Source organism: Scomber japonicus, chromosome 4 (assembly GCF_027409825.1).
Source record: "Scomber japonicus isolate fScoJap1 chromosome 4, fScoJap1.pri, whole genome shotgun sequence".
Taxonomy (NCBI): domain Eukaryota; kingdom Metazoa; phylum Chordata; class Actinopteri; order Scombriformes; family Scombridae; genus Scomber; species Scomber japonicus.
Window position 1 is genome coordinate 12,260,468 of NC_070581.1, and position 25,536 is coordinate 12,286,003.

At 40.0% G+C, this 25,536-nt stretch overlaps 2 protein-coding genes across 3 annotated transcripts; both read left to right on the plus strand.

Annotated features, from left to right (window-relative positions):
* The first annotated feature begins 1,259 nt into the window (after positions 1-1,259).
* Positions 1,260-13,248, plus strand: ifrd2 (interferon-related developmental regulator 2). 2 transcript variants are annotated; one of them, XM_053318301.1, is made up of 13 exons: positions 1,260-1,752; positions 2,769-2,825; positions 6,497-6,613; positions 6,839-6,923; positions 7,118-7,242; positions 7,475-7,632; positions 9,076-9,129; positions 9,511-9,689; positions 10,227-10,335; positions 10,554-10,688; positions 10,835-10,963; positions 11,528-11,620; positions 11,788-13,248. In XM_053318301.1, the coding sequence occupies exons 1-13, from the start codon at positions 1,710-1,712 to the stop codon at positions 11,866-11,868; spliced, it is 1,365 nt and encodes a 454-aa protein (XP_053174276.1). In that variant the 5' UTR covers positions 1,260-1,709; the 3' UTR covers positions 11,869-13,248. The 2 variants fall into 2 exon arrangements, with proteins under 2 accessions (XP_053174276.1, XP_053174277.1); XM_053318302.1 differs by lacking the exon at positions 2,769-2,825.
* Positions 13,249-13,937: 689 nt separating this feature from the next.
* Positions 13,938-25,268, plus strand: zgc:136971 (S9 family peptidase). Its single transcript, XM_053318300.1, has 21 exons — positions 13,938-14,336; positions 16,360-16,495; positions 17,565-17,640; positions 17,727-17,802; positions 18,167-18,279; positions 18,846-18,980; positions 19,293-19,384; positions 19,732-19,769; positions 19,858-19,979; positions 20,069-20,129; positions 20,803-20,897; positions 21,030-21,081; positions 21,986-22,089; positions 22,208-22,340; positions 22,434-22,517; positions 22,633-22,713; positions 23,363-23,451; positions 23,664-23,857; positions 23,970-24,072; positions 24,457-24,563; positions 24,695-25,268. Exons 1-21 carry the CDS (start codon positions 14,219-14,221, stop codon positions 24,792-24,794), a joined length of 2,109 nt encoding a protein of 702 aa, XP_053174275.1. The 5' UTR covers positions 13,938-14,218; the 3' UTR covers positions 24,795-25,268.
* Positions 25,269-25,536: the final 268 nt, after the last annotated feature.

The window sequence follows — 25,536 nt, forward strand, 5'->3', positions numbered from 1 at the left end:
CTGAGCAAAGCTGTTATTGTAACTGGCCTGGCTGAGTTGATATATTGCTTTGGTTGATTTTGATAACTATCCTAACCACCATCTGTTTTTGCAACCTGTTGTCATCATCATCATCGTCATCATCGCCACAAACTTTAAACACCTTCAGTATTGTGAAAAAAAAACAACAAGATGAGTTGGCTTATTTGCCCAAAACAGTACTGACAACAGAGCTCCTCTGTGTGATGACAACAGTCCTGCAGTAAATTCTCATTTCATGAAGGTTATAATGTTCAGATTTTGTTTAAACTGTTTTCAGAGGCATTAAATCAACTGTATGGTCATTTTGGAGCCTTTTTGGAGCTGTTTGTGATACCGCTGAACTATATTTCATGATACAGAGATGTGTTTTCTGTTACTTAGCCTCACCTCATTGATATAATGGGGTGGATACAAGATTAGAAATCCTTCTCAGTATGTTGTTGTACATTTAAACAGTAGTACATGATCATGATGATGATTATAGATTTGAAAAAATACTAAAAGGATTTTTTTTATTGATCTAGCACTCTTGCCTTGAGGACAACCATCTCAGAATATGGGGAAATGTGTCCTTTTTTGTTTCTGTTTGCCAGTGATTTTATTTTTTATTATTCTAAATATGAAAAGAAATTCAAACCATTATTAAATTTCTGCTCATCCTTTTTTTGACCAGGAAAAAGTAAAACAGCTCGTTTTTCGATGTAATATTTTGTATTTTATATCAAATATCAAATAACCACCCGTTTTTTGTTTTTCAAAATTGGTTCCTAAAAAGAAAACCTAATGATTAAAAGGACCGCCTTCACATTCTTTGAGTTTGACACTTGATTTGAATAAGTAAACACCCTAAAAAATCCCTTTAATTATTATGGTCACATAGAAGAAACTCAATTCTGATTTTTTTTTTCTCCTTTGAATTTCTCAATTTTACACTTTTCCAAGATTAATTTTTGGCACACATGGCTTTTGAAATATTTAAAATATTAGAAAATGTGTGTTTTTTTAACACTCATTTTTTTTAATGTCAGTATTCTAATTACAATATTGCTTCAACAGTTTCAGGATTTTGTTTCATGAACCTAACTCTTCCAAAGTAATTCACCCAATCCTAAAAGCAAAGGCTTCATCACTGTAGTCTGGTTTTAGTTAGGAAGTGTCTATACCGGAAAGGGGGATGCTAGTAGAGCTAACCTGGCAACCCCGGCTACCGGTCTGTTCAGTCGTTACTGAGGGGAAGATGGTGGACCTGGCGACAACAGCGTGCTCAAAACTCCGTCCCAAACATTTTGAAAAATACTTACTATCTCAACCTGGTATTAGATATAGATTACCTGGGGACAATCATAGATAATATACTGTGAAAACTATTGAGGCTAGTCACTTTTTTCGCCACCGGACAAGATTTATTCCCAGACTTGAAGAAGGCGGAGTTGTGGTTGGCGTTTTTAGAGGACGCTAACCAGCGTTAGCCAAAGTGTCAACAAAAGTGTGAAAGAGGCTGGAAATTGGGGAAGCTTTTTACGTAGCCGTCGAGACAAACCACGGACAGCATCCAGCCGTCTGCTGCTACTGCTGCCTTCAGCTGTCAGCCTGTGAGGAGCTGACAGTCGACTTAAAGCAGGCTAACTGTAGCTAGCTTACCTACAGCTAGCTTTGTTGTGAAGTAGCTGATCAAAGCGCTGCTCGAGATGCCGCGGAGTAAAAAAGGGAAACGTGGCTCCAGTAAAACGGGTGAGTAGCATTCACATATGAAACAGTAGCTAACCTGTCCACTCACCCACTGTGAAAACAACAGAAATGTGAAGAATGAATATGTCTGTTAAATTTATATGAAAGTGTAGCAGCACTGTGCCATATGGCATGAGAGATAAAACAGCTGTTGCTTTAACTTTAACTACTTGTAAATAATAAATAAATAGTTGTACTGTCTGCCCTCTTCATCCATGTGGCTTCTAATTGGCGCCACTGTGTAACAGTGCAGTCTGTGTTTGACATGTATATAGAGACCACTCTGTCACTTAAAATGAGCTTATGTACCATTTGAAGAAGTGTGCAGGAAGTGGTTAGGCATAGATAAGGTTCATTGAATGATCTCCTGCAAGCAGTCAGGACACCGGGCTGCTAAAGCTACACATGTAAGGTTAAGTTTAACCGCATGTTATTTTTAGCAGCCCTCTCTTGTCACTTAAAACCACTCAGGTCAGTGAGAATTGTGTTGAAGAGGAATAACTCAAGTGCAACAAGGTCTTCGAGTACAACTACACTTACATTGACGTCGCTAATGTGCAATTAAGTTGCTCCCTGCTAGTCTGACAGAGCTACACGTGTTTTTAAAAAAAATCAATGTACAGTAGTAGTGCGTACATGTGCCTGTAAGGGCGTTACAGCCCCCTCACGTTTTATGGAGTGACGCTGCTTGGGAAGCACACACGTGCGTTGACTAAATAGACTAACACAGACACACACACACACACACACACACACACACACACGCACGAAGGGAGAGAGGGACGGAAAATAAAGAACTGTCCAATAGGAGCATTGTTCATTGTGCATTTTGTGTGAATGGGAAAAATTTAGCTTACTTCTTTTGTTTTCTTCTCCATCATGGTCATTCCCCCCATCTCTCCCTTTATCCATTGTTTTTAACCTATCTTTCCATTCATTTATACACCCGTCCATCATTCCCCCCTCCGATCTGTACACCCTACATTTCATTCATCCGTTCGTCCCCACGTCATCTCCAGGATCTCTTCGTCAGGAGGTTCTTCAGCTGCAGTTGTCGGCTAAAGGCTCGCTGAAAGGTAACTCCTCTGACCTGTGACCCCTGGCCTCACCTTCGTGACCAACTTGAGGCTTGTTCAGAAGCTCTTGAACATCACTTCAGTGCATGCAGTAAACGCAGCAGCCACTCACATGCTTCATAACCTGGCAAGAGTTTTTTTTCCCCCCGCTGCACTGAAAACATTTTAACTGTACCCAGGCCGCTTACTTTATTGACTGACTGCCTGGCTTTATCACAGCCTCAGAGACACGAAACACACTTCATTGTCTGGGTTTCTTCAGTCCTCTTGCATGTCTTGAATACCGTAAGTTAACGCTTCACATTCGTGCTGAGATTGATGGCTGCCCTTTTAAAAGACAAACATCACAGAACTAATAAGGACGTTAATCCACATCTGACATCTGTCCGACCTGTTCCACCTGCAGCTGGCTTCTAACATCCAGCCTTGCTTCTTCATCTAGTTAATTTGGTTGAAATCCCTCTGACCCATCTATCCTCTTTTTCTTACCTGCGTTGACACCAGAAACATTTCAAGACAGTCGCCGTTTCCTGGGCTGACTTTATTCTCTCTTTCTCATGCAAATGTGCACAAAATGTCATGTCCTTGTGACATTCTTTAGACTGTGTTCAAATTACCACAGTCCACGATACACCTGGGTCCCAATTTCAGTTGAACATTGTGTCATACAGTAATTGCCCAGTTCAACCTCCTGCCATGTGAGCTTATTTTTAATGCCTATATCGCCTATATTTGGCAGCCAGCAGCGTGGAAGGGGTGGTGGTGGTGGTGGGGGGGGGGGTTTGTTCCAAGGTCTGTCTAAGGAGTGGTTCATTATGGCTTTTAGTGATCACAGTTTTACAGCATAAAATTGGAACAAATGGTGAAGGGTGAGAATTAATAATACCAAAGCGGAGATTTTGTTGCATTATTTTCCAAACTGTTAGAGCAGTATTATATAGGGAACCCCACTGTGTCTTGTTGCATTTAAAGCTTTTTCTAGTTGGGCCTTTGCCAGGGGGACTCAAATGAGCTCCCTTCCTTTTGGCTCAGATTTCTGACTTGTCTGTCAGCGGAGCCTCTTCTGGGACTCTGAGTGATTGCCACGTTAGCATAAAGTAGCAAAGTGTAGAGGACACGTGAGCAGTGGCAGGGAGCTCATACTTAAATAACTGAGCTGTGTGTGTGGGCAGGTGTGGAGCTGTGTGTGTATGTGTGTAACTGCGGGGGAATAACCAGCACAGTGGCTGTGGGTTCAAGGATGATAAGTGAGAAATGACTAACTGATAAAGACCCACAGAGCAAGTATCTGAGCTGTGAACAGTAGATTTCTGAGCTAAAGAGCCTGCAGCCTGTTCTGTCTAAGACATATTTTCTGATGTCCGTTGCAGACGAGAGGCTTTACTTTGTATCACCAGCTCAGCACATTACGCACTCCAACACCCAGTTTTACAACTGACTGTAATATATTGATGTAGGTGAAAAGGTAGCTATTAATAGGAGCACAGCAAGCATCTATTGTCACTATTATACCGTAGAGCTATTATCCAGCTGTTATCCAGTTGAGTTCAGCTGTAAAATGTGTCTCAAGCTGCAGTAAGACAGTAAGAGGTGCAGGGAAAAAAGCTATAATACCCAAACATCAGGTGTAACAAATGTAACTGCTACTGTCACCATTTCACCACGCAGCAGCAATTTCAGCAGAAAAGGACAAGCTTTTAAATTATACACCAGGTATGAAGGGGTAATACAGCAGCATTTGGCTTGAAGCTGGAAATAACTTCCAACCGGAAAGTTTCAACAATGACTTTATCATTGTTGAAGTCAAATATCTGAACTTTAAACCCAATTCAATCACTCTGAACTCAGACAGTCCTGGATCCAGTTCTTCTGGCATTTTCTTATTAACTGGGCAAGGGGTGGACAAAGAATGACAGCAGTTATGGTGTTGCTAAAGTTGTCATATTTAGTCTTTATACTGTATATATTACATAGTCCACATTTAATATGAAAAACCCAATAAAATACATGTTTTTCATTGAGAAAGTCATAATTTATTACTACAACCCCAAAGTTGAACTGCTGTAACAATCATAGTGACCTCTGGGTTACCTCAACCGACCTGGTTGACCTGAGAACATGAGTACGTATATACACACACACACACACACACACACACACACACACACACACACACACACACACACACACACACACACACACACACACACACAGACTGACCATTCTGGATCGTACACACTGAATGAATGAATAAATGAATGGTCACTCTGGTCACCAGTAATCCCACCAACAGTAGAAAGTCCTGAGCCAGCAGTAGCTTGAGGGTTAGCTTAGCTTAGCCTGCCTGGCTTTAGCCCCCCCTGTCCTGTTCAGACTCTGTGTAACAAACTGCCACACACATACACAGCCAAGGCAGAGCGGCATGGAAACATGAAAATGCTAATTACAGGTAGTAATAAAAACACAAAAGATGATAACGGATTGTCTGATGTAAAAGTTATCTGCTGTTTACTGTCATTGCGTCCAGTGTGTGGGTGACACTGATAATAAACCACAGCGAGGGCGACCATAGAATCACATTTACATGACATGATGAATTTATGAAATACATTTGAATATATTGTAGTCATCCAAGTGTAACAGATCTGATATTATAATCTTTGGTTGCATTTAAAAGTCACCTCTTTGTAGTTACCCCCAGATGTGAGTCATACAAAAATAAAAGCCTCGCTGGTGAGCTTTTTATATTGGAGGAGGATTGTCTTGAGAATCATTCTTGTGTATAAAGCTTTTCAGTGTCTCAGGAGGTTGTTTGATGCTTAACAGAAGAAGAACATGTGGGTCCGAGTGAGTGAGTGTGTCTGTCTGTATATAAGAAGAACTCTGGTGTAAAGTTACTGACAAAAACAGACAGCTGAGAGCAGAGTAAGCCTACAGTCAGCTTCCCTAAACCTGCCATTACTCACCACTGGTGAATGGCAGGCAGCCAGGCTCTGGTTAATTTTGGCTGTTTAAGGGTTTTTTTATTTCACTTTCATAGCCATTTTGAGGCTCTAGCCATTTTTTTGGAATCATAATTGGCTGTTTAAGACAACCCAAAACTGACTTCTTTTTTTTTTTTTTTTTAACTTTTTTTTTATAGCATTTCAGTGAAAGATGCTGATATTCCCTGGCATTGCAGCCGGATGAAGACAGTACAGAACTAATTAACATAACTATTAACAATCATTTGAACAGTAAGTAAAGGAATTGACTGCTGCTGCTGAACAAAACTGTAGCTTCTGATTTGGAAACTCTATCACGGCTCTAACAGCTGCATGTCAATCCTCACCATACCTGCCATGGTAGAGATGCTCAGCATTGTCCAAATCAGCTGATTGAATTACCTCTCACCCAGCAACAGCCATGCAGTAGGACTGTTGAGCTAACATGGCTGACACCTAAGGCAGCCTTCCTTAACTCACGTCATGATTCATTAATGATTCAGTCACACACGCTCCATTGATAAAACCCGCCAGCGCTGGTATGTTAAGAGTCAAAGTCAAGACAGGACTTTTAAGTTAAATATTTTTCATCCTTCTTTTTACCTCTGACTGATATCCCTCCTTTTTCATTAATTATTCCTTCCGTCTCACTTTTTCCATATCTTCCCCCTTTTTCTCTCTCTCCAGGTGTTAAAAATGGGGTGAAGGGAGAATCGGGTGCCAGTGATGATGAGCTGATGTCTGATATTCTCAGCCACTATAGCAGTGCCAGTGAAGGCACCTCTGTGCAGGACGAGGGCACAGGTTAGTACACAAACACAGATGCTACCTACACGGCTTTTGGGATTGTGTATTTTGGATAACAGCCAAGGTGGTGCTTTCATCCACCAAAAGACATAAATGCAACCTAGCTTTTTATAGTGCATTTTGATTTGTGAAGTGGTAAAGTAGAGCTCATACAAAAATACTTGACACGCAATTAAGAAAATCCTTACAAATGATCTACGTGTGTTCAATGGATAAACACAGGTGGTGAGCAGGTGGATGAGCAGACTGCCCAAGAGGAAACAGAAGACAAACTCAAACAGTGCATAGACAACCTGATGGATAAGAGGTGAGGTGCTTTCCCCTTTCTTCAAGTCAGTAAAAAATAAAAACAGGAAATGTGAGAAAAGACAAAACAGGGAGACAGATGCAAGGATATGGTGCAATGCCAGAAGGAGGAAGTGATATTACTGAAAAACCTTCCTATTAACACCTTAACCCTCCTCTCTTTCTCTCTCTCTCTTTCTTATGTCATTCCTTCAGTGCAAAGACTCGTCTCGCAGCCCTTGAGTCATTGCGGCAGGTCTTTTCCTCCAGAGTTCTCTATGACTTCCTCGTAGAGAGACGCCTCACTGTCAGTGATTGCCTGGAAAGGAGCCTGAAAAAAGGTGAAAAAAGTGGCAAAACTGTCCAGAGCTGTATTTTACTATGATTATTGTCATTTTTTTGCATATGTTCACTGTATATGTAGTATATTTTGTATAAATTCACCTAAAGGTAATTATAGCTTTGTCTTAACTCAGGTGTCTCATGCAGAGCAGAATGGCTGCCAGCAACATCAGCAGTCAATGATAAAATAATAATGATTTGAGTTTCCCCTCCTGTTCCTCCATGTTCCAGGCAGCGGGGAAGAGCAAGCAGCGGCAGCCACAGTCTTCGCCCTGCTCTGTATCCAGCTCGGTGGCGGCGACGAGGCGGAGGAGGGCTTCAAGATGCTTCGCCCCATCCTCACCACCATCCTGATCGACAACACTGCCAGCATAGCAGCCCGCCAGAGTGTGAGGACATGCACAAACCCTCTCTCCTTAAGTCCTATGAAATTTTGGATTTGGGATTATCCCTTACTGATTATATCTTTTTAAAAAAAAAAAAGACTAAAATGAAATAATGAAATGCATGTCTGCTCTGACAATATTTATGAATAAATGTTGGATCAAAAGTTAATCCTACAGGCTGCAGCTTTAAACCCAGCTGGCAACATGACAGTGAATAAATTGCAAAGTAACAACAACAACCAAAAACGATGAGGTTCAGCCAAGAGCTCACTGAGTGTGACATCATATACTAGATACGCAATATATGATAATCATTTAATGAACACATAACACCTACACACGGGTATCAAGACCAAACAACACTGTATGATACAATACAGCCAAGCACAATACGGTAGAGATACTACAGAGTGATGTAACCTACTGTAGTTTATCAGCACAAATAAGACACAGAGAGGTTGAGCTGTTGAACTGTTACCCTCATACTTCTTCTGCCGGCTTGCCCTGCGTTGTCATCCCGGGTGTTAGCAGGTCTGTGCTGACAGCAATCCAGCAGCAGGTTGTAACATCAGTGGAGCTTCAGAGTCAACTGATTTGGGTTTTCGTATTATATTGTCAGTATTTTAGAGACCCCTGAGTAATTGGTGTTAACTACAGGGGATGCAAGTATGTCCCGTTCATTAAATTGTACTTCTGAATCCATAATCATGATGACATTACTCTGTTTGCAAAATTATTAGACTATTTAGTATAAAGAAGTAGGCTATTTAACAATTTAGGTAGATATATCAGTCATTTAAATTGACAATTCAAACTATGATAACGCTAGCTTACAATATAAATATTAGCGGCCAAAACTGCAGAGCGACTTGTCCACAGTTACTTTTCCACAATATAAACAGACTTTTTAATAGTTTTTATTCATTTAATTGAAATATTGCTTAGTGAAGTAATAGTTTAACTCCCTGGCTGATGACATCCCCTGGCATAATTCATGTTCAGTCATTTTAGTTTTTATTTCTGAGACAGCGTTCACAGCATGGGTCATTTTTCCTCATTCTTTGTCTTTCTCAGGACCTTTAATTCCACCACTTACACATTAAATAATAATATGTGTTTCTGTTGATCTATATCTGAGAGTGGGACCTCAGTCTGATAGCTCTATCTGGAGGAAGAGATTCAGGCTAATAACATTGAGTGATTTGCTTATTGTTTTCTCAGCAGTTGCCTGGTTGCTGAAACAGGTTATTTACCACTTTTTGAAAACTATTTAAGAGTGACCAAGTTGTTGGGAAAAGACATCATGTTAGGATCACAGTTGCAACCTTGATACAGCGATTGTATGTGTTCTTACTTAAATATATTTTTTTACAATGTTAGCAAACCTCAACTTGTGTGAGTACCATGAAGTAGCTTTAAAACTTTTCTTTCGTCTGTCTCCATCAGTGTGCCAGAGCTTTGGGGATGTGCTGTTACGTCTCTTCTGCAGAGGACGGAGAGGTAAGAAACATCCATCATGACACTTACAAATCTCAGAATCTTGCAGGGAGTTACTATAAAATATCTGTAACACAGGGAGTACTTTAGTTTGACTGTTGTACTTTATCTTTGAAGTTTGGGCAGCAAGTTCATAGCGTTCTGTGTGTTCATTATATAAACAGAAATATATCAAGAAACAAAAAAACATGTAACATTTCCTAGACAAATTCTTATCAAATATGGGTCCAAGGCTCTTGTATCTAAGGATCTTGGATGTTGAATTACAAAGTTGCAACAGCTTGATATTAGTTGTATTTATGACAGTATATATAATCAGTTTGTCTCTCACACTCCTCATTGCATTTTCTCTCTTTGTCTTTTTTCACCATTGAACCATCGCAGGACTTGATCAAGTCGCTGGCCCTCCTGGAGAGTGTTTTCATGACTTCCTACCCTAACAGAGAGGGGACACTGCCCACACCCAAACCTGGCAATGCAGGTCTCCACGGTGCTGCCCTGCAGGCCTGGTCGCTGCTGGTTACCATCTGTCCTGCATCTAAACTGTCTATGCTGCTTGACCTGTGAGTGAAACAAACTCTGTGCTCTCAATGAAAAAATAAAACTAATCAGCCAGAGTGTTGACTACAGCTGACAGCTGACGTGAAACCTTTCTCCTCCTCCCTTTCATCTTGCAACTGAAGGGGATTAAAGGGGTGACAAAAAATGCTGCAACAACAAAATATTTTCACATGTCCTGATTTCATGGGACAGAAATGTATCAATTTCTTTTAGTATGTTTTATTTTCTGTGACTAAGAACATCAGATTAAATGCACATGTAGGGTGGGTTACTTTCACACGATAAAATGTTCTCAGTCAGGACAACAAACATTAGCTTAACATTTTTGGGTTTTACAATTATCAGTGTGTTCAGACTTTGGATGTGAACAGCAGCCTAAGAAAGGAAAGAAACTTCATCTCTACTCTTCTATTTCCTGTTGATCTCTCCGTTCTGTTTAGATGTGTTAAGCTTGTTGTATGTGACATTTTAATAAACCATCGACAGTGACCAACAGTGTAACTAATAGTGATTCTCTGCCTCTGTCTCCCTCTCTGTAGTCACCTCCCCAAACTGCAAGCGTGTCTGCAAAGCAGTGACGTCAACTACAGGATTGCAGTGGGAGAAACCATCGCCCTGCTGGTGGAGCTAGGACGAGATATATCCGAGGTGAACACACACACACACACACACCCACACGCGCATTTGTGTGGCTTTGAGAGCAAACACACACACACAAAAGCTGGAAATGGTACATACGCAGTGGTGAGACTGAAAACAAATGTTGTGTAAAGGATACACATGCTTTATCTATGGTTTAAAGGCTGCTGTTTTTAGTATCATATTACTGCACTACAGTTTTGTCATTGGTTTGTGTTTGTATGCAGGAGTTTGAAGTGGAGGACAGTGAAAGTCTGTGTGAGTGTCTGAAGAGTTTAGCCACAGACAGCAACAAACACAGAGCCAAGAATGACAGGAGGAAACAACGCTCTATCTTCAGAGAGGTGCTACATTATATAGAGGTATGTTTTATAGCTCTAATTAGAATATCTCTTATTTCATGATTTTTTCCCTCTATGTTGGTAGCAGTTTTAGTAGTAGTTTAAGCTGGGGGAGATTTCTTCTTCACACTTCTGACTTTGTAGTGTCCCATTTTCATCTCCTGCAGAATGAGGACTTCACAGTGGAGAAGATCAGCTTCGGAGTGGAGGGCATTTACATTGACAGCTGGATGAGGAGAAGAATCTACGATGCATTCAAAGAGATCCAGGAGTCTGGAGTCAGACACCATCTACAGGTCAGGAAATACTCTGAAGTCAGCAGTGAACTCCTTTAGAAACTAAGTTTGTAGTGTTTGTGCTAAACATTTTAGTAAATGGAAATATTTTGGTTTGAGGGTCTTAGTGTGTGACATTAGTTTACATCTCAGTTAATGAAATTAATGAGAGTCAGCATTTCTAGGGAGAAAGGTTATTGAAGCATAATGTGATCAGGCATCTGTTTAAATCACACAAATATCCCGCTGTATGTGTGTTTGATTTATCAACCATACCAATATATCAATAAATACAAACACTGTTGATTTCTTCCAGTAGGGCTGACATGCAAATGATTGAGATCCAGTAACTTTCCACTGTCAGTTAGCCTGGTGAAGGCAGTTTGTCCTCTCAGAGGGTGAACAGTAGATTTTCATTTCTGTCATATTTACATATTTCACATCCAGCCTGATCTACTCATGCTGTTCTCCTGCTCATGTCTGTAGCCTGGAGGTCGCATGAATAATAAAGACAAAACAGTCAACTGTCAACAATCACTTTGTCTTCTGCTCTTAATTTCAGTGTTTATTTTTGTTGTGTTGCAGTTCAATCCACTACTGAGAGACATCTTTGGCCTTGGCCCTCCTCTCATCCTGGACACTACTGTCAAAAGCCAAAAGATCTCACGATTTGAGAAGGTAACAGCAGCTCTCTGGCTCAGTCCTGCACACTGGAACAATCTGACCATGCACTTTATAAGTTTTCATTATTTTTCTCCTTGTCTCGTATTTATGCTGTTGCAAGTTAAAGTTTAGCTTTAAATGCCACTGACTGAACAATAATAAAAATACTTTTTCTTCAATAGCACCTTTTCAACTCTGCTGCCTTCAAGGCCAGGACTAAACAGAGGAACAAAGTCAGGGACAAACGGGCTGACGTCATGTAAGAGGAGCAGAAGACTGGGATGAGACAAAATGATGCCTTCCACTCCTCAGCTGTCATACACACAAAAGGACTCAACAAAAAATCTTAACAGGGCTTTTTCACTTGTGCTCTTTACCTGCAAATGAATTCCCCAGATTCACAATAGTGAATATTTATACTTAGCTCTCATAGGAAAAGCAAGTTTTTACCACCTATTTTTTTGCAGAGGAACAGTTTTTATGTTCCCAGAAAGCATTTGCTGTCACTCATTTTTGACACAAAATTTAGTGAATTGCAACAATCCACTGTGTTGAGTGTTGACAGTATTTTCAAAGTACCAGGTGGATTATAAACTGTAAGACAATGCTGAACATGTTTTATGTGGGATTGAAACCACTTAATTACACAGTAGAGATGAAATGCGACCTCCTGGAAACCAGAACGGTCTTTTTAAAAAAAATAAATTTTATCAATAAAAATACAGAAAAAGCAAAGTATTTAAATCTCACTGTAAGAATCAAAGACTTTGTAGCTTTATGATACATTTCAGATCTGTGGAAGCCTTCCGTGTTAAGCGTTATTGAATCGGTGCTGATGAGTGTCGTAAAGATTCCTCGTTATTTCCTGAGTGGTCCTCTGTTTTTCCACCCAGAGGCCACTTCAGCTGCCAAAAACCACAAACTGACTTTACACAACAATGCAACCTAAACCAAGATGTGTGTGTGGTGTTTGCGTGAGAAGTGTGTTTTATTTTAATATTATTTAACATCATGAAATAAAACACTTATAACACATAAACAAGAAGATGCCTAATTAAAAATAAATAAATAAATAAATGAAAGTTAATGTCATCTTTTTGTATTTGATTATTTTTTTGAGAGGGAAAAATGCATTTTAAACATTTTCTGGTTTCTAATTTATTCAAAGAGCAGTACTGTGTGATTTTTAAGAAACTTAAAGAACTGTTTACAGACAATTATGGGATGAAGATGACAAAAAGAATTTCTGTGGGTTTTTTGTTTCATGTATATTTTTAATGCAGGTTGGTGGGTCATACAATCTATCCATGCGTATGTATTGCAGATATACTGTACATAAGGGTTTATGGTAAGATGTGTACTTGAATCATTAGATGTATTAACTGATTTTTCCTTTGACAAGCAGTTAACACATACAGGCCACTAACCAGAGCTGCTGATCTGAAGTTTGGTCGACAAAGTTAGCCTCTAAAACTCACCATGCTTTTGATTGTGGCAGCAACGCCACAATTAAATGTTTATTATATGTTTCAGTAACGTACTGAAAACATATCAACAGCCTGACCAAACTGTCTTATCAGTAGTTTTGGTGTTATAACACATCGACAGAAGATGGATCAAATGAAATAAAGAGAGTATTTGAGCATTGACTTTGTGTCTTTTGTAATTTTAAACAGTTTTCTCTGAAGTAGCTGTTTGTGTCCTGGACAGACTGGTTTGAGGGAATAATTGATCAGTGGAGTGAGGAAACCAGTTAATATGCAGTGTAAAGTTGGCGTGATGCTTGACTCATCAATGAAACTTTTAATCCTAAGAAAAATAATACAGTTAACTCTTTGGTGGTGGTGGATTTCTTACAGATGGAAATATAAGAAATGTTCAGGGTTTTTCAGGGTTAATCATCCTTTGACCACATATTGATAACACTGTAGCCAGAAATGACTACCATGTTTCTTTTTAAAAGCTTGCAGATCCTGCTCTGCCATGCAATTTTAATTAAATTATACAACAGATTTAAAGACTAAATTAATCTCGAACCCACAGGAGAGAAAACGTGAAAATCAGCATAATGAACTTGTATTCAATTGCTGAGAACTGCTACCTGAATGTGTAAGAAGTAATAGTAATAGAAAATGTAGTAATAGACACTTGTGAACATTTTAAACTCAGTAGTAGTAGTCAGTAATAAACCAGTATTTGCCTAATAGAACAGAAAAAAAAAATCACATTGAACAACCACTGTGGTCCTCTGCTGCCCCCTCGCGGTCACTTTTATTAACGACACCCCTCTGAGCTGGACCAAAGTGGTATCGTCCATTCATGAATGCAACATGGAGGCGCTGGTACAGTTGAAATCATTGTTGTGAAATGTTGAATCAGGTCCGGAGGAGGCGATGAAGTCATTGATAAGAGTAATGTGGATACATTTATGAACGGAGCTGCAGTCGACCGGTTGAACCCATATTTTAACCTGCGAGCAGCTGCAAACAGAAACTGTTAGCTAACGGTGCATGATGCATGAGTGTGCACTTGTATGTGCTGCCTGAGTGATAGTTTAGGTCTGTGATTTCATGTGAGCTGTGTGCGTGTGTGTGTGCACGGCAGCAGAAACAAATGGAGGCGAGACAAATAACCGGGGTGTACGGAGAGGTGAGCGGCCTCCCTGTGCCTCTTTCAGCTTATGTGAGTGAAGAGCAGCTTTCAGAGTTCCGGATGTACACCGTAACTGCAGGTGAATTACACACACACACACACACACACACACACACACACACACACACACACACACACTAGACCATAGTCACTTAGTCACATTAATTTCCTGGAGAATTATCCTAACCCTAACCATCACCACTATTTTCATAATCCTAACCTTAACCACTGACCCAAAAGTCAGCCTTTCTCCAGTTTTCCAGTTTGGAACATGACTTTTGTCCTCAGTTGAACAAGTTGTCACTAATTAACTGGTACTAAGTCTGAAATGTGTCCCCAAAGGTTAACTGTGACATAAACACTCTAACCTGTGCAATATATCAGTGGCCTGTTGGTACTACTGTTACCACTCTCCTCCTGATAACTCTATCATGACTGATGCAAACCAGTAAACGACCTGTCTCCATTCATTCCTGTCAGTTACGTCATTGTTGTGAAGTGATGTAGTGAAATCTGCACTGAAACTACATTACCACATAACGATGATGGAACTATGAAAAACAATCCTGGGATGGATTACACAATCAAGTTTCAACAATCTGTTGATTTTACTATCTAAAGGAAAATAAAAGACATATTGAGTATCACATGATTTGTAGTTAATAAGTTGCAGAAGCTTACAAAAACAACAGTGCCTTCCTTTAAAGAAAGGATATTATCCATCCATGGGATGTTTTGTGTGTGTGTTTTGTTTTGTTTTTGAAGCTACAACTTGTTGCCACTTCACCGACTTTTTGTCAAGATGACTCTGAGAAAGTTTTTTACTGTACCTCAGCATCTGAGATGGAAGAAGCACTACCTTTTTACAAATAAAAAGGTAGTGCAATTTACAATAAATTGGAACATTTATTTCCTAGGCTGTGCGCAACACACACTTGCAGGGAAATAACACCTATTTTTTTTTTTTTTTTTAACTTACAACTAAGCCAAAGTAAACCTTTTTACTTTTCTAATTCAAAGTCTAAAATGTCTGTATACTTGTAGATTTACCAAATCAATTTGTAGGTAGGACATTCCCTCTCTTTAATGCAGTACTATTACACCATATCAGTGAGAAAGTTCAAAGTGTCTACACAGGAAATAGGTCTTCATCTGGGAAATATTAATGTCCACAGTAAACTTCCTGCATATTATATTTGTCCATTCAAATGACCATGTGAAGACTTAACCTGGACCTAATATAATGTCAAAAGCTAAAGAGTCCCGGGAAGTGATAACAATGGTAACAAAAAATATACAAATTCAATTTCATGACAGTCCGACACAAAGTTGCATGTATCAGTCTTTACTTTTATGAGAATAAATGTGTATCATCATCCCCTACTTTGATTTCAAACAGCCAGAGCGTAAAAGCAGTCTAGCATTCATGGAGGATAATCCAGCATGTGTTTGGACTTCGTGACAACCTGCTGGTCAGAGTCACTCTGCCACTGACACTATGATCCTGCCTTAAAGGTTTAAAAAGGTTTACAGAGTAAATCCGCCTGTCTCTTTAGGGGAATGCCATTCAAACTGATTGCTGCTTATTGGATATTACACAGGATATTGGATTGTGGGTTCAGGGAAGGACATGTCATGTCATATTCATAGTATAAGCAAATTAAATGGCCATAATATATAGAGTTCAAGAAGTCACACTAAATTAAATCCATTATAGTCTGATTGATATTTGGATGTCTGAAAAAACATTTTTTTAAGAATAATGCATTTTAATAATAGTAGTATAATAATTTTATAGTTATGTCTAAGGCAGGATGTATAAGGCACCATTAAATATAACTGTAATTTTCTAAAGGTAAACATCCTAGAAGCTAAAATATTTGTATTAATAACTACAATTTATATTCTGTAATTATGATCCATTAAACCAAGAAGATTACTGAGCATTGTCTTGCCAATATCCCAAAACAGAACAGAAACAAATGTGGTTTGAGACTTTGCCTCTTGGTTTTGTGTATCTACTAGTTTGTGTCACTCGTGTGATTTAATGAAATAATTGAGATTTCTCTTCACTGGAAACTACTCACTGTGTCCACATCCAGAGTGGAGTCAGAGTGACCTGGTCCGAGGCTCCAGACTGCGCTACTCACAGCAGTGGACTCTAATCGCAGACATCAACGACCACAAGAGTATCAGGACTGTCCTTCCCCCTGGACCCTGTGTGCCTTTGTCTGGAGAGTGAGTACATACACAATATTAGGAAAAGGTTGGTGGGTTGTGTGTAAATGAACCTCACATTCAAACATTCAATAGTGTGCTCATGTCTTGTGAATTTAAACCTGTTATTGGCATGCTTTGACTAAAAAACATATTTAGTAATGTTAAGAGCCTGTTGCTTCAGCCTGAACATGTGCAGTATTAAATGTTGTCATTGGTAACACAACTGCTGTACATACTTCCCTTTTGGGGTTAAAGATCAACTTGAGAATCTTGTTTTTGCTTCTCCCCTCACTGTGATGTGGACGTATACTCCAGGGTGTGTCAGTACACTGTGACATCACCATTAGATGTGCTTATAGGTGCAACCAAGCACTCTTGCCAATCAATCAATCAATCAATCAATCAATCAATCTTTATTTGTATAGCACCAAATCACAACAGAGTTATCTCAAGGCACTTTACACATAGAGCAGGTTCTAAACCGAACTCTTCAGGTTTTAATTTTAAAGAGACCCAACATTCCCACATGAGCAACAGTGGCAAGAGAAAACTCCCTTTTAACAGGAAGAAACCTCAGAACCAGACTCAGAGTGGGAGAACATCTGCCTGGACCGGTTGGGGTTGAGAGGAGAGAAAGGAAGGATAGAGGAGAGAAGCACAATGAAAATCAACAATGAAGCTAGAAGGTCAGGGACTGGAATCTGTCATCTGGACGTCTACAGGCCCAGATTACCTGTGAGACCGGAAAGCACAGACAACTCCGGGGAAGAAGTTTAGGTTATTGAATGCATTAATAGAACATGAATGTTAATGGATATAGATGGATGGATAGAGAGAGAGAGGGAGGAGGAGAGAGGAGCTCAGTGCATCATGGGAGTCCCCCCGGCAGTCTAAGCCTATAGCAGCATAAGCTAAGAGCTCTAAGAGCCCTAACTATAAGCTTTATCAAAAAGGAAAGTTTGAAGCCTACTCTTAAATGTAGGGAGGGTGTCTGCCCTCCGGACCAAATCTTGGTGGCCAAATTGAAGCCAAACTGAACACAGTCTAACATAAACAGATTTTTTTTTTTTTATTCCTTCCTCTTCAGATTACTGAGTGCAACATCTCCTATTCGAGGCCTGAGAGCCATTGTCAGGGACACAGGTGGCCACCAGATCCTCGAGGTGAGAAACACAGACTACAACATCCTCTAACATCTGTGTTTGAGCATTTTGACAGACTACTGTTGTTTATGGTTGTTGCTGTTTAGATATGGGACCATCATGGCCTCAGGAAATGCCTGAACCTGACTGCCCTCAACAAACATGGCAGAGTGTATGATGACGGTGAGACTGGTGCGGCATGTTGTTACACGCAACCCCCACCTTACCCCCAATACACACACACACACACATACACACACACACAAACACACCCTCCAAACAGGAAAGAGAATCTCCTGAATCAACCTTAAGTTGCAACTTTTTTAACTCAGTGTTTTTCTCTGAAGCCTGTTGCTGATATTTTTGCTCTGTTCCTAAAGTATTGTGTGCTGTATCACCACAAAAACAACTCATCTAAGGACCACTGGCCCAGTCATGCCATCTATGATGTCAGGGTTTTCCATTTTGTTGAGCTTTTGTATTATTGTGTGTTCATGTTTGTATATATATGCACTTACTGTGTGTGTGTGTGTGTGTGTGTTGCCAGCCCAATTTGGCTGTCTGTCATGGTCGGAGTGTGAGAACAAACTCCTGTATGTAGCTGAGAAGAACAAGAACACGTCAAGAGATACTCATGATGAAGAATCTGCATGGGGGAAGGTATTACACACACACACACACACACACACACACACACACACACACACACACACACACACACACACACACACACACACACACACACACATACACATACACAGAGACTAGTGGCATGTTTTAAAATGAATGTCATGAAACTAGAGCTGCAACAATGAATCAATTAGTCATTTGACAGAAAATTAATCAGCAACTATTTTGATAATTGATTAAATCTTTTTAATCAATTTTATACTAAAAAAAAAACAAAAAAAAGCTGGTTTCAGTTTCTCAAATGTGAAGATTTAATGTCTTTGTTATACATGATTGTAAACTCAGTATATTTGGGTTTTGGACTGTTGGTCAGACACAACAAGACATATGAGGTTGTCACCTTTCACTCTGGAAAGGGACAGTTTTCACAGTTTTTCTGACAATTTATAGTCCAAAAATGAATCCATTAATGAAAAAAAACAGGAAATTCATTGATTATAGAAAATAATGAATGAAAATTGTATGGATGTCATTAACCACACTAAAGAGTATTTATGCATACACGCCCCCCTTCTTGTTTGCTTGTGCTCTAACAGGACAGGAGTGTGTACAGTGAGGACTGGGGTGAGACACTGACCAATAAGAGCGTTCCGGTGGTCTGTGTGGTGAATCTGCAGAGCGGCACTGTCAGTGTGTTGCAGGGCGTCCCACCTGATGTCTCACCTGGACAGGTGAGGATGGAGATGCTTTCACTGCAGGATCATCTCTTAACTGTTTCTGGCTTTTGTCACACTGGTGTAACCTTTAATGTATTGATGCCTACTGATACATAATAACAGGGGTATAGACCCTCTCCAGTTATTATGAATACTAGTTGTGGATGTTTTATCTACAAGTGACATGTTTTGTGTGTCTGTCTGTCTGTCTGTCTGTCTGTCTGTCTGTCTGTCTGTCTGTCTGTCTATCTGTCTCTCTCTCTCTCTCTCTCTCTCTCTCTCTGTGTGTGTGTGTGTGTGTGTGTGTGTGTGTGTGTTTCCCTCCAGGCTCTGTGGGCTCCAGGAAGTCATTCAATGTTTTTTGTTGGTTGGTACCATGAACCCTTCAGACTCGGACTGAGGTTCTGCTCCAACCGCAGGTTAGAGAGCTGCTTCATTTTTTGACTCAGCCTTTGTCTGCATGACAAATAACAGTAGCTCAAGCATAATGTCAGACATTAAATAGAAAGTTTTTTGTTTTTTATTTAGCCCAAAATCTCTGACTCAGAGGGCTGTACAGTCTATATAACTAACCACACTAATTTGATTTGGATATGTAAAAACACCACAGACAAAATACTTTATCAAGAAAAAATCCAAACTGAGGACAACATTTAGTTTACTGGCATCATGTGAAAAATAAACTGTGGATTTTGCAGGCCTCAAACTACCCAGTGGAAAATAATGTTTACAGTTTAATTTGGTGTCCCTTTCTCTTTAAACACAGGTCAGCGTTATTCAAGCTGGACTTGGATGGACACTGTGGTAAGTGTGACGCCTTTTGTCTTTATGTTAGTGAATCCAATTCAAACACATTCTCTGATCCCTGTACTTCCTCCTTCCTCTAAATCAGAGTGTCTGTCGGGGGACAACCAGTCAGTGTCCTGTCCAAGACTGAGTCCAGACAGGTCCACGCTGATCTACCTGCAGGGCCGAGTGTTTGGTCCTCACAATCAGTGCCAGTGTCTGCAGCAGGTACTCTGTTTGTACTTGTGTGAATGGGCCTGTGTGTACTGTGTATATGTGTGTTCCTTCTGTTAACGGCAGCTGTTAATCCTCCACAGTTGGACCTGAAGAGCAGGAAGATATCCACACTGTTGGATGTTGTGAACAGACCACAGACTGGTAGGTTACATACAGCTTTCTTTACAGGATTCCACTTTCAATTGTACAAAAGAATTACCCAAAAGGAAAGGAAACTTATTAACATGGTTATTTTATAGTTTTTATATTGAAATGATATCAGAGTCGTCAGTCATGCCTTTTTTTCCATTCAGGTGTGGTTACACTACATTATTGTTCCTTTTCGTTACACTTGGTACTTCCATCTTGACAGCTCTGTTCATGTCATCTATCGTCACGATTTAAATATAAGCTCCTATCCACAGAAACATTCATGACTTCTCTGATAAATGCAACTTTTTTTTGCTGATTAATGTCCAAATTTTAGCTGTGACTAAGATTAATTTAACTCATGATGGTGTGAAGCTTGTGTGTAATTCTCAGATTAGCTAAAATTGGGACCAAAAACAAACAAACAAACAAACAAACAAAAGAAATATAACAAGACCTTAAATGTGAACTTTGGAATTTCTTCTTTTCTTTCTTTACTTTAACATAAAACATTTTCAAAGTGAAATTGTTTTCATATTTTTAATTATGGATTTTTTTTTGTCATTGCTAATGCAGTGCTACATTTCTTTGCATGTTACCACCACTGGCTGTCAATCTGAAACCAGTGCCAGGAGTGGACACTATGCTGTTAAAAGGTGAAATGATGTGTGTCTATGTGTTTCAGGTGAGTTTGCAGGTGTGTATGAAGCTCTGGTGTCTGGATGCTGGTCCGCAGACAGTCAGAGGGTTGTGTTCAGCAGTGCCTGCAGGAACTGGAAGGTAATAACACACACAGTAAATAACAACAAGTACATTGTCTGTATAGTCTCAGATTCCTCATAAGAGTCAATCCACTTCTCCATGCTTCATCTGTTCTCTCTGTCTCTCTGTCTCTCTGTCTCCCTTCCTCAGGAACTCTTTATGGTCAACAGAACATCAAAGAAAGTGTCCTCCCTCTCTGATAGTAAGAATCCACCCTTTCCATCTCCCTCTCTTCAGTTCCCTCCTCCTCCCTCTCCTCTCGCTCATCCTCCCGTCTCTCCTTTTCTCCCACCACCACCTTCCCCCTGTTGGCTGCCTCATCCTCCCCCACCTCCTGCTTCTCTTCCTCCTGCTTCTCTTCCTCCTGTGCCTTTTCTTCCTCCTCCCCCTCCTCCTCCTCCTCCTCCGGCTGCTGATGCTGCTTCCCTCTACCCCTCTCCTTTATCACCTCCTCTTCCTCCTACTCCACCCACCCCTCTTCTCCCACCTCCACCATCTCGTTTTCATCCACTTCCTCCTCTTCCTCCTCCTCCTCCTCCTCCTCCAGATCCTATTTTTGATGCTACTCCCCTTCTTCCCCTTCCTCCTCCACCTGCTCATCTTCATCATCTGGAGTACAAGAGAGAGCTGGAAGGTACGACACGACCAGCAGACTTAATGTTGTCACCAACACTTTGACCCGAGTCATACAGAAGATGCAGCAAGGATGACACTGGATTACTGCTGTTTATCCTGATTAGTGATAATTATTTTTTAATAGTATGAGATTATTTTTTGCAGAGCTTAATATTGTTACTGATGTTCACTTTCCTCTTTTTATGTACAATAAGCTGTAATTAAATTAAAAAAAAATCTTCAAAGGTAAATTATCATATTTCAAATGCATCTTCTGCACATATTCTACATATGTGATTTGGATATACAGGTGCTAGACATTATATCATCAACACCTGTGCAATGTACTATAGGTATGTCATTTTAAAGCCCCTATCCCTGTGTGTTTACCCTCAGTTGTCAAGTCTCATCTCTCTCTCTCTCTCTCTCTCTCTCTCTCTCTCCACCCCTTATTCTTGTTGTTTCTCTGTCCTTTTTACTGTCCTGTGCAGGTGCCTCTGATCTTTCCAGAGTTTATGGTAGCTGGAAGCTGCTGACAGTCCAGAAGGACCTGATGGTTGTCTGCTGCTCCAGTCCCAACACACCACCCACTCTGGTCAGACAACAAACACATACACAGATGTTACTGCTTATTTAAACAAGATCAGTTTGAGCAAATAGTGTGTTTGTGTGTGTGTGTGTGTGTTTGTGTGTGTGTGTGTGCGTGCGTGCAGCGGGTTGGTTTCCTTCCCTCAGCAGGTGAGACTGTGAACTGGCGAACCCTGCAGGAACCTGTCATGACCTTTGACTTCCACTGGTCAATCCTGGATGTTAAACCTCCACCAGCAGAGGACAACACACACTACTGTGAGAAACAAACACACACACATATCAACACACACACAACAGGTCAAACGTTAAGCTCCTTTCTTCTTACTTACTCTGTGTCTGTCTCATCAGCTGGTTTAGACTTCGGGGCTGTCCTGGTTAAACCGTCTCATCCCCTTCATGAAGCCAAGACACCTCTGGTCGTCTTCATCCATGGTGTGTGCTCACTTGTGTGGTACCTGCATTTCTGTTTACAGGATAGAAACAGAATGAAACTTATTTAATTCTTTATATTATGAATTTATTCTTCATTTGTGTTTGTTGCCTCCAGGTGGCCCGCACTCCCAGTTCCCTGCAGAGTGGAACTGCACCACAGCTGGACTGGCCAAACTGGGCTTCGCTGTGCTAATGGGTGAGATGCATGGGATTCAATTTGGGTCATAATAAAGAAAATCTGAAAATCAAACCAAAAAGATTCAATTGTAAGTGACATCTAAAGCAAAAAAAGTGAACTATAAAACTACAAGAGTGAAATTTGGTTTCAGTATTTGCCACGTTTGATGTCATTTTTTCACTTTCAATTTACTTTTTTCACTTACGATTGAATGTTTATTTGATGCTTGGAAGATTTTATTCAGTCATGATGCCAAAAACAAACACAGCACAAAAATACACACAAAAATAATCTTAGCATTATAGCTAAGATTATTTTTGTGAAGAAATGTATTACATCAGTATGTGTTTTTGATATTAATTGGTTTCACTGTTTTTCTATTTTTACTTTTATCAATTTGATAGCTCATTTACATAAAAACTCAACTTTTAATCATCACTTTCTGTAACTGAAAGCATTTTCTGAGTCCTAGTTTACTGTAGAAGTGATTGGTGTCTTTTTTATGTAAAGGGTTCAAATCTGTGTGAAAACAGTTCAAATCAATCTGCTTAATAAAATAATAGTACATTTTTGTGAGTCTGTTTAAAAACTACAACTACTTCTAAATCCACATAAATAATCCTTAAGTGTCTTCCCTCTCTCCTCTTCTCTGTGTCTCTCTATCAAGTGAACTACCGGGGCTCCACAGGGTTCGGCCAGGACAGCATTTTGTCCCTGATTGGTCAGATCGGATGTCAGGATGTAAAAGACGTGCAGGTACTGACTGTTCCTCTTTCTGATCCAGAGTCCTGGTTAGAATCAAGTTGTTGACAAGTCTTCTATGTAGACAAAAAATGCATATCTGAAGAGATGGGTTTGACAAATAGGAAGGAAAAAGATCAGATTGTGACAAGGTAGATCCATAAACAGCTCACCTCACTTGGGGAAAGTCATAGAAAATGATTTTCTCTGATTTACTGTCTACACAGAGGGCTGTGCTTACTGCACTGCAGAATGACATGACACTCGACTCCAAGCGCTTGGCTGTGATTGGAGGTTCCCACGGCGGTTTCCTGTCTTGTCATCTGGTTGGTCAGTACCCAGATTTCTACAGAGCGTGTGCAGCAAGGAACCCTGTCATTAATGCTGCTACTTTATTGGGTACCAGTGACATAGTGGACTGGTGAGAGACATGACATAACAAATCATCCACATATGACACAGACAAGCTTTTTCTCCACGGTAACACATCCAAACCGCTTTATAGATTAAATCTTCCTTCTCTGTGTCTCCAGGCGTTACACCAGTGTGGGGTTGCCATACTCATATGACCAGATACCCACTGCAGAGGCCCTGGCTGCTATGTTAGAGAAGTCACCCATCACACATGCAGCCCAGGTAAGTCACTAGCAGCCTCTAGAGCCAGCACTTCTCATTACATGCCAAACTTTGAAAGTGTTTATTGAAGATAGTGACAATGCTTAAAAAATAGTTTGTCCTGAGGTGCTAGAGGAAAGACCAAAACATCATAATAATTAAACACTTATCCTTGAATTGCATAGAAATCTGATGTGGCTATCTCTTTTGAACAAGTGAATATTTTGACCCTACTGTTAACCTGAATTGGGATTCATCAAGTGGTGACCAAGAATTCAAAATAAATTGACATGGAATCAAGGCATTTATTTTCTAGACACAGGACCTTATCATTGACAGAGCGGACACTAGTGTAAGGGCTGGAGTCAGTCTGATTAGTTATTGAATGTGTATGTGTGTTTGTAGATCAAAGCTCCAGTGCTGCTGATGCTGGGAGGCAGAGACAGGCGAGTGTCTCCTCACCAGGGTCTGGAGCTCTATAAATTGCTGAAGAGCAGAGCTTCACCTGTCAGGTAGAGCACAGAAAACATGAAATACATCAATGTTAATTATGAAGTCACTTTTAAGTGTGATTACTGAAGAGTCTTAGCTTTAGTCTTACTGAAGATTAAAGCTGTACCCATCTTCCCTTATGTCACTCCAGGTTGTTGTGGTTTCCAGAAGATGGACATTCTTTGTCCAGAGTGGACACACAGGCCGACTGCTTCCTCAACACGGTGTTGTGGCTGCACCAGCATCTCTGAACACACACACACACACGCACACACACGCACACATAGTTTACAGTGATGAAGTTTGGATGGAGGAGTTCTGGTACTCATCATATTTGGATAATTGGTATTCTCACTGTTGTCAGTACTAAACACACCACTGCCTTTTTCACAACGCACATTGTGAATGTTATATTGTACCTAATTTTGTAAAAAATATTTCCAAATCAAAGCATGCAATAAAGAATATTTGCAAACCTAAACTAATGTAAAAATGTTGTCATGTCTGGTTTTCATAGTGCAACCTACAGAAACTCTGTCCCACTATAATAATTAATCAAAACTTTATGTTATGCCTCTCCTCATCTACATTTGCAACCCTAAAATATTTGTCCATTATTTTAATAGACAGAGCAGGCTAATGATGGCTTTATTGTATACAGTAACTGTAATTTATACAATGTCCTGCAGATGGCAGCATCTATCTGTTGTAACAGTTTCCTCATGTTTCAGCACATTTATTCCATTACAAATGAACCCTACCAGATTCATGGTATGTATGCCTATATGTATGTTTTAGATATTTTTAACTAAATAAAATATACGTGAGATGCTTCAGTCCAAATGCATAAGATTAAGACTGACTTGAGTCTGAACCTTTTGGTGACCACACAAAAAGACCCAGAAGTTTAAGTGTCACATTTAACTTAAATGGCCATATTTCACAATGTGCAACCACACAGACCCACTACAGAGCTGTCAGCCACCCAAACCA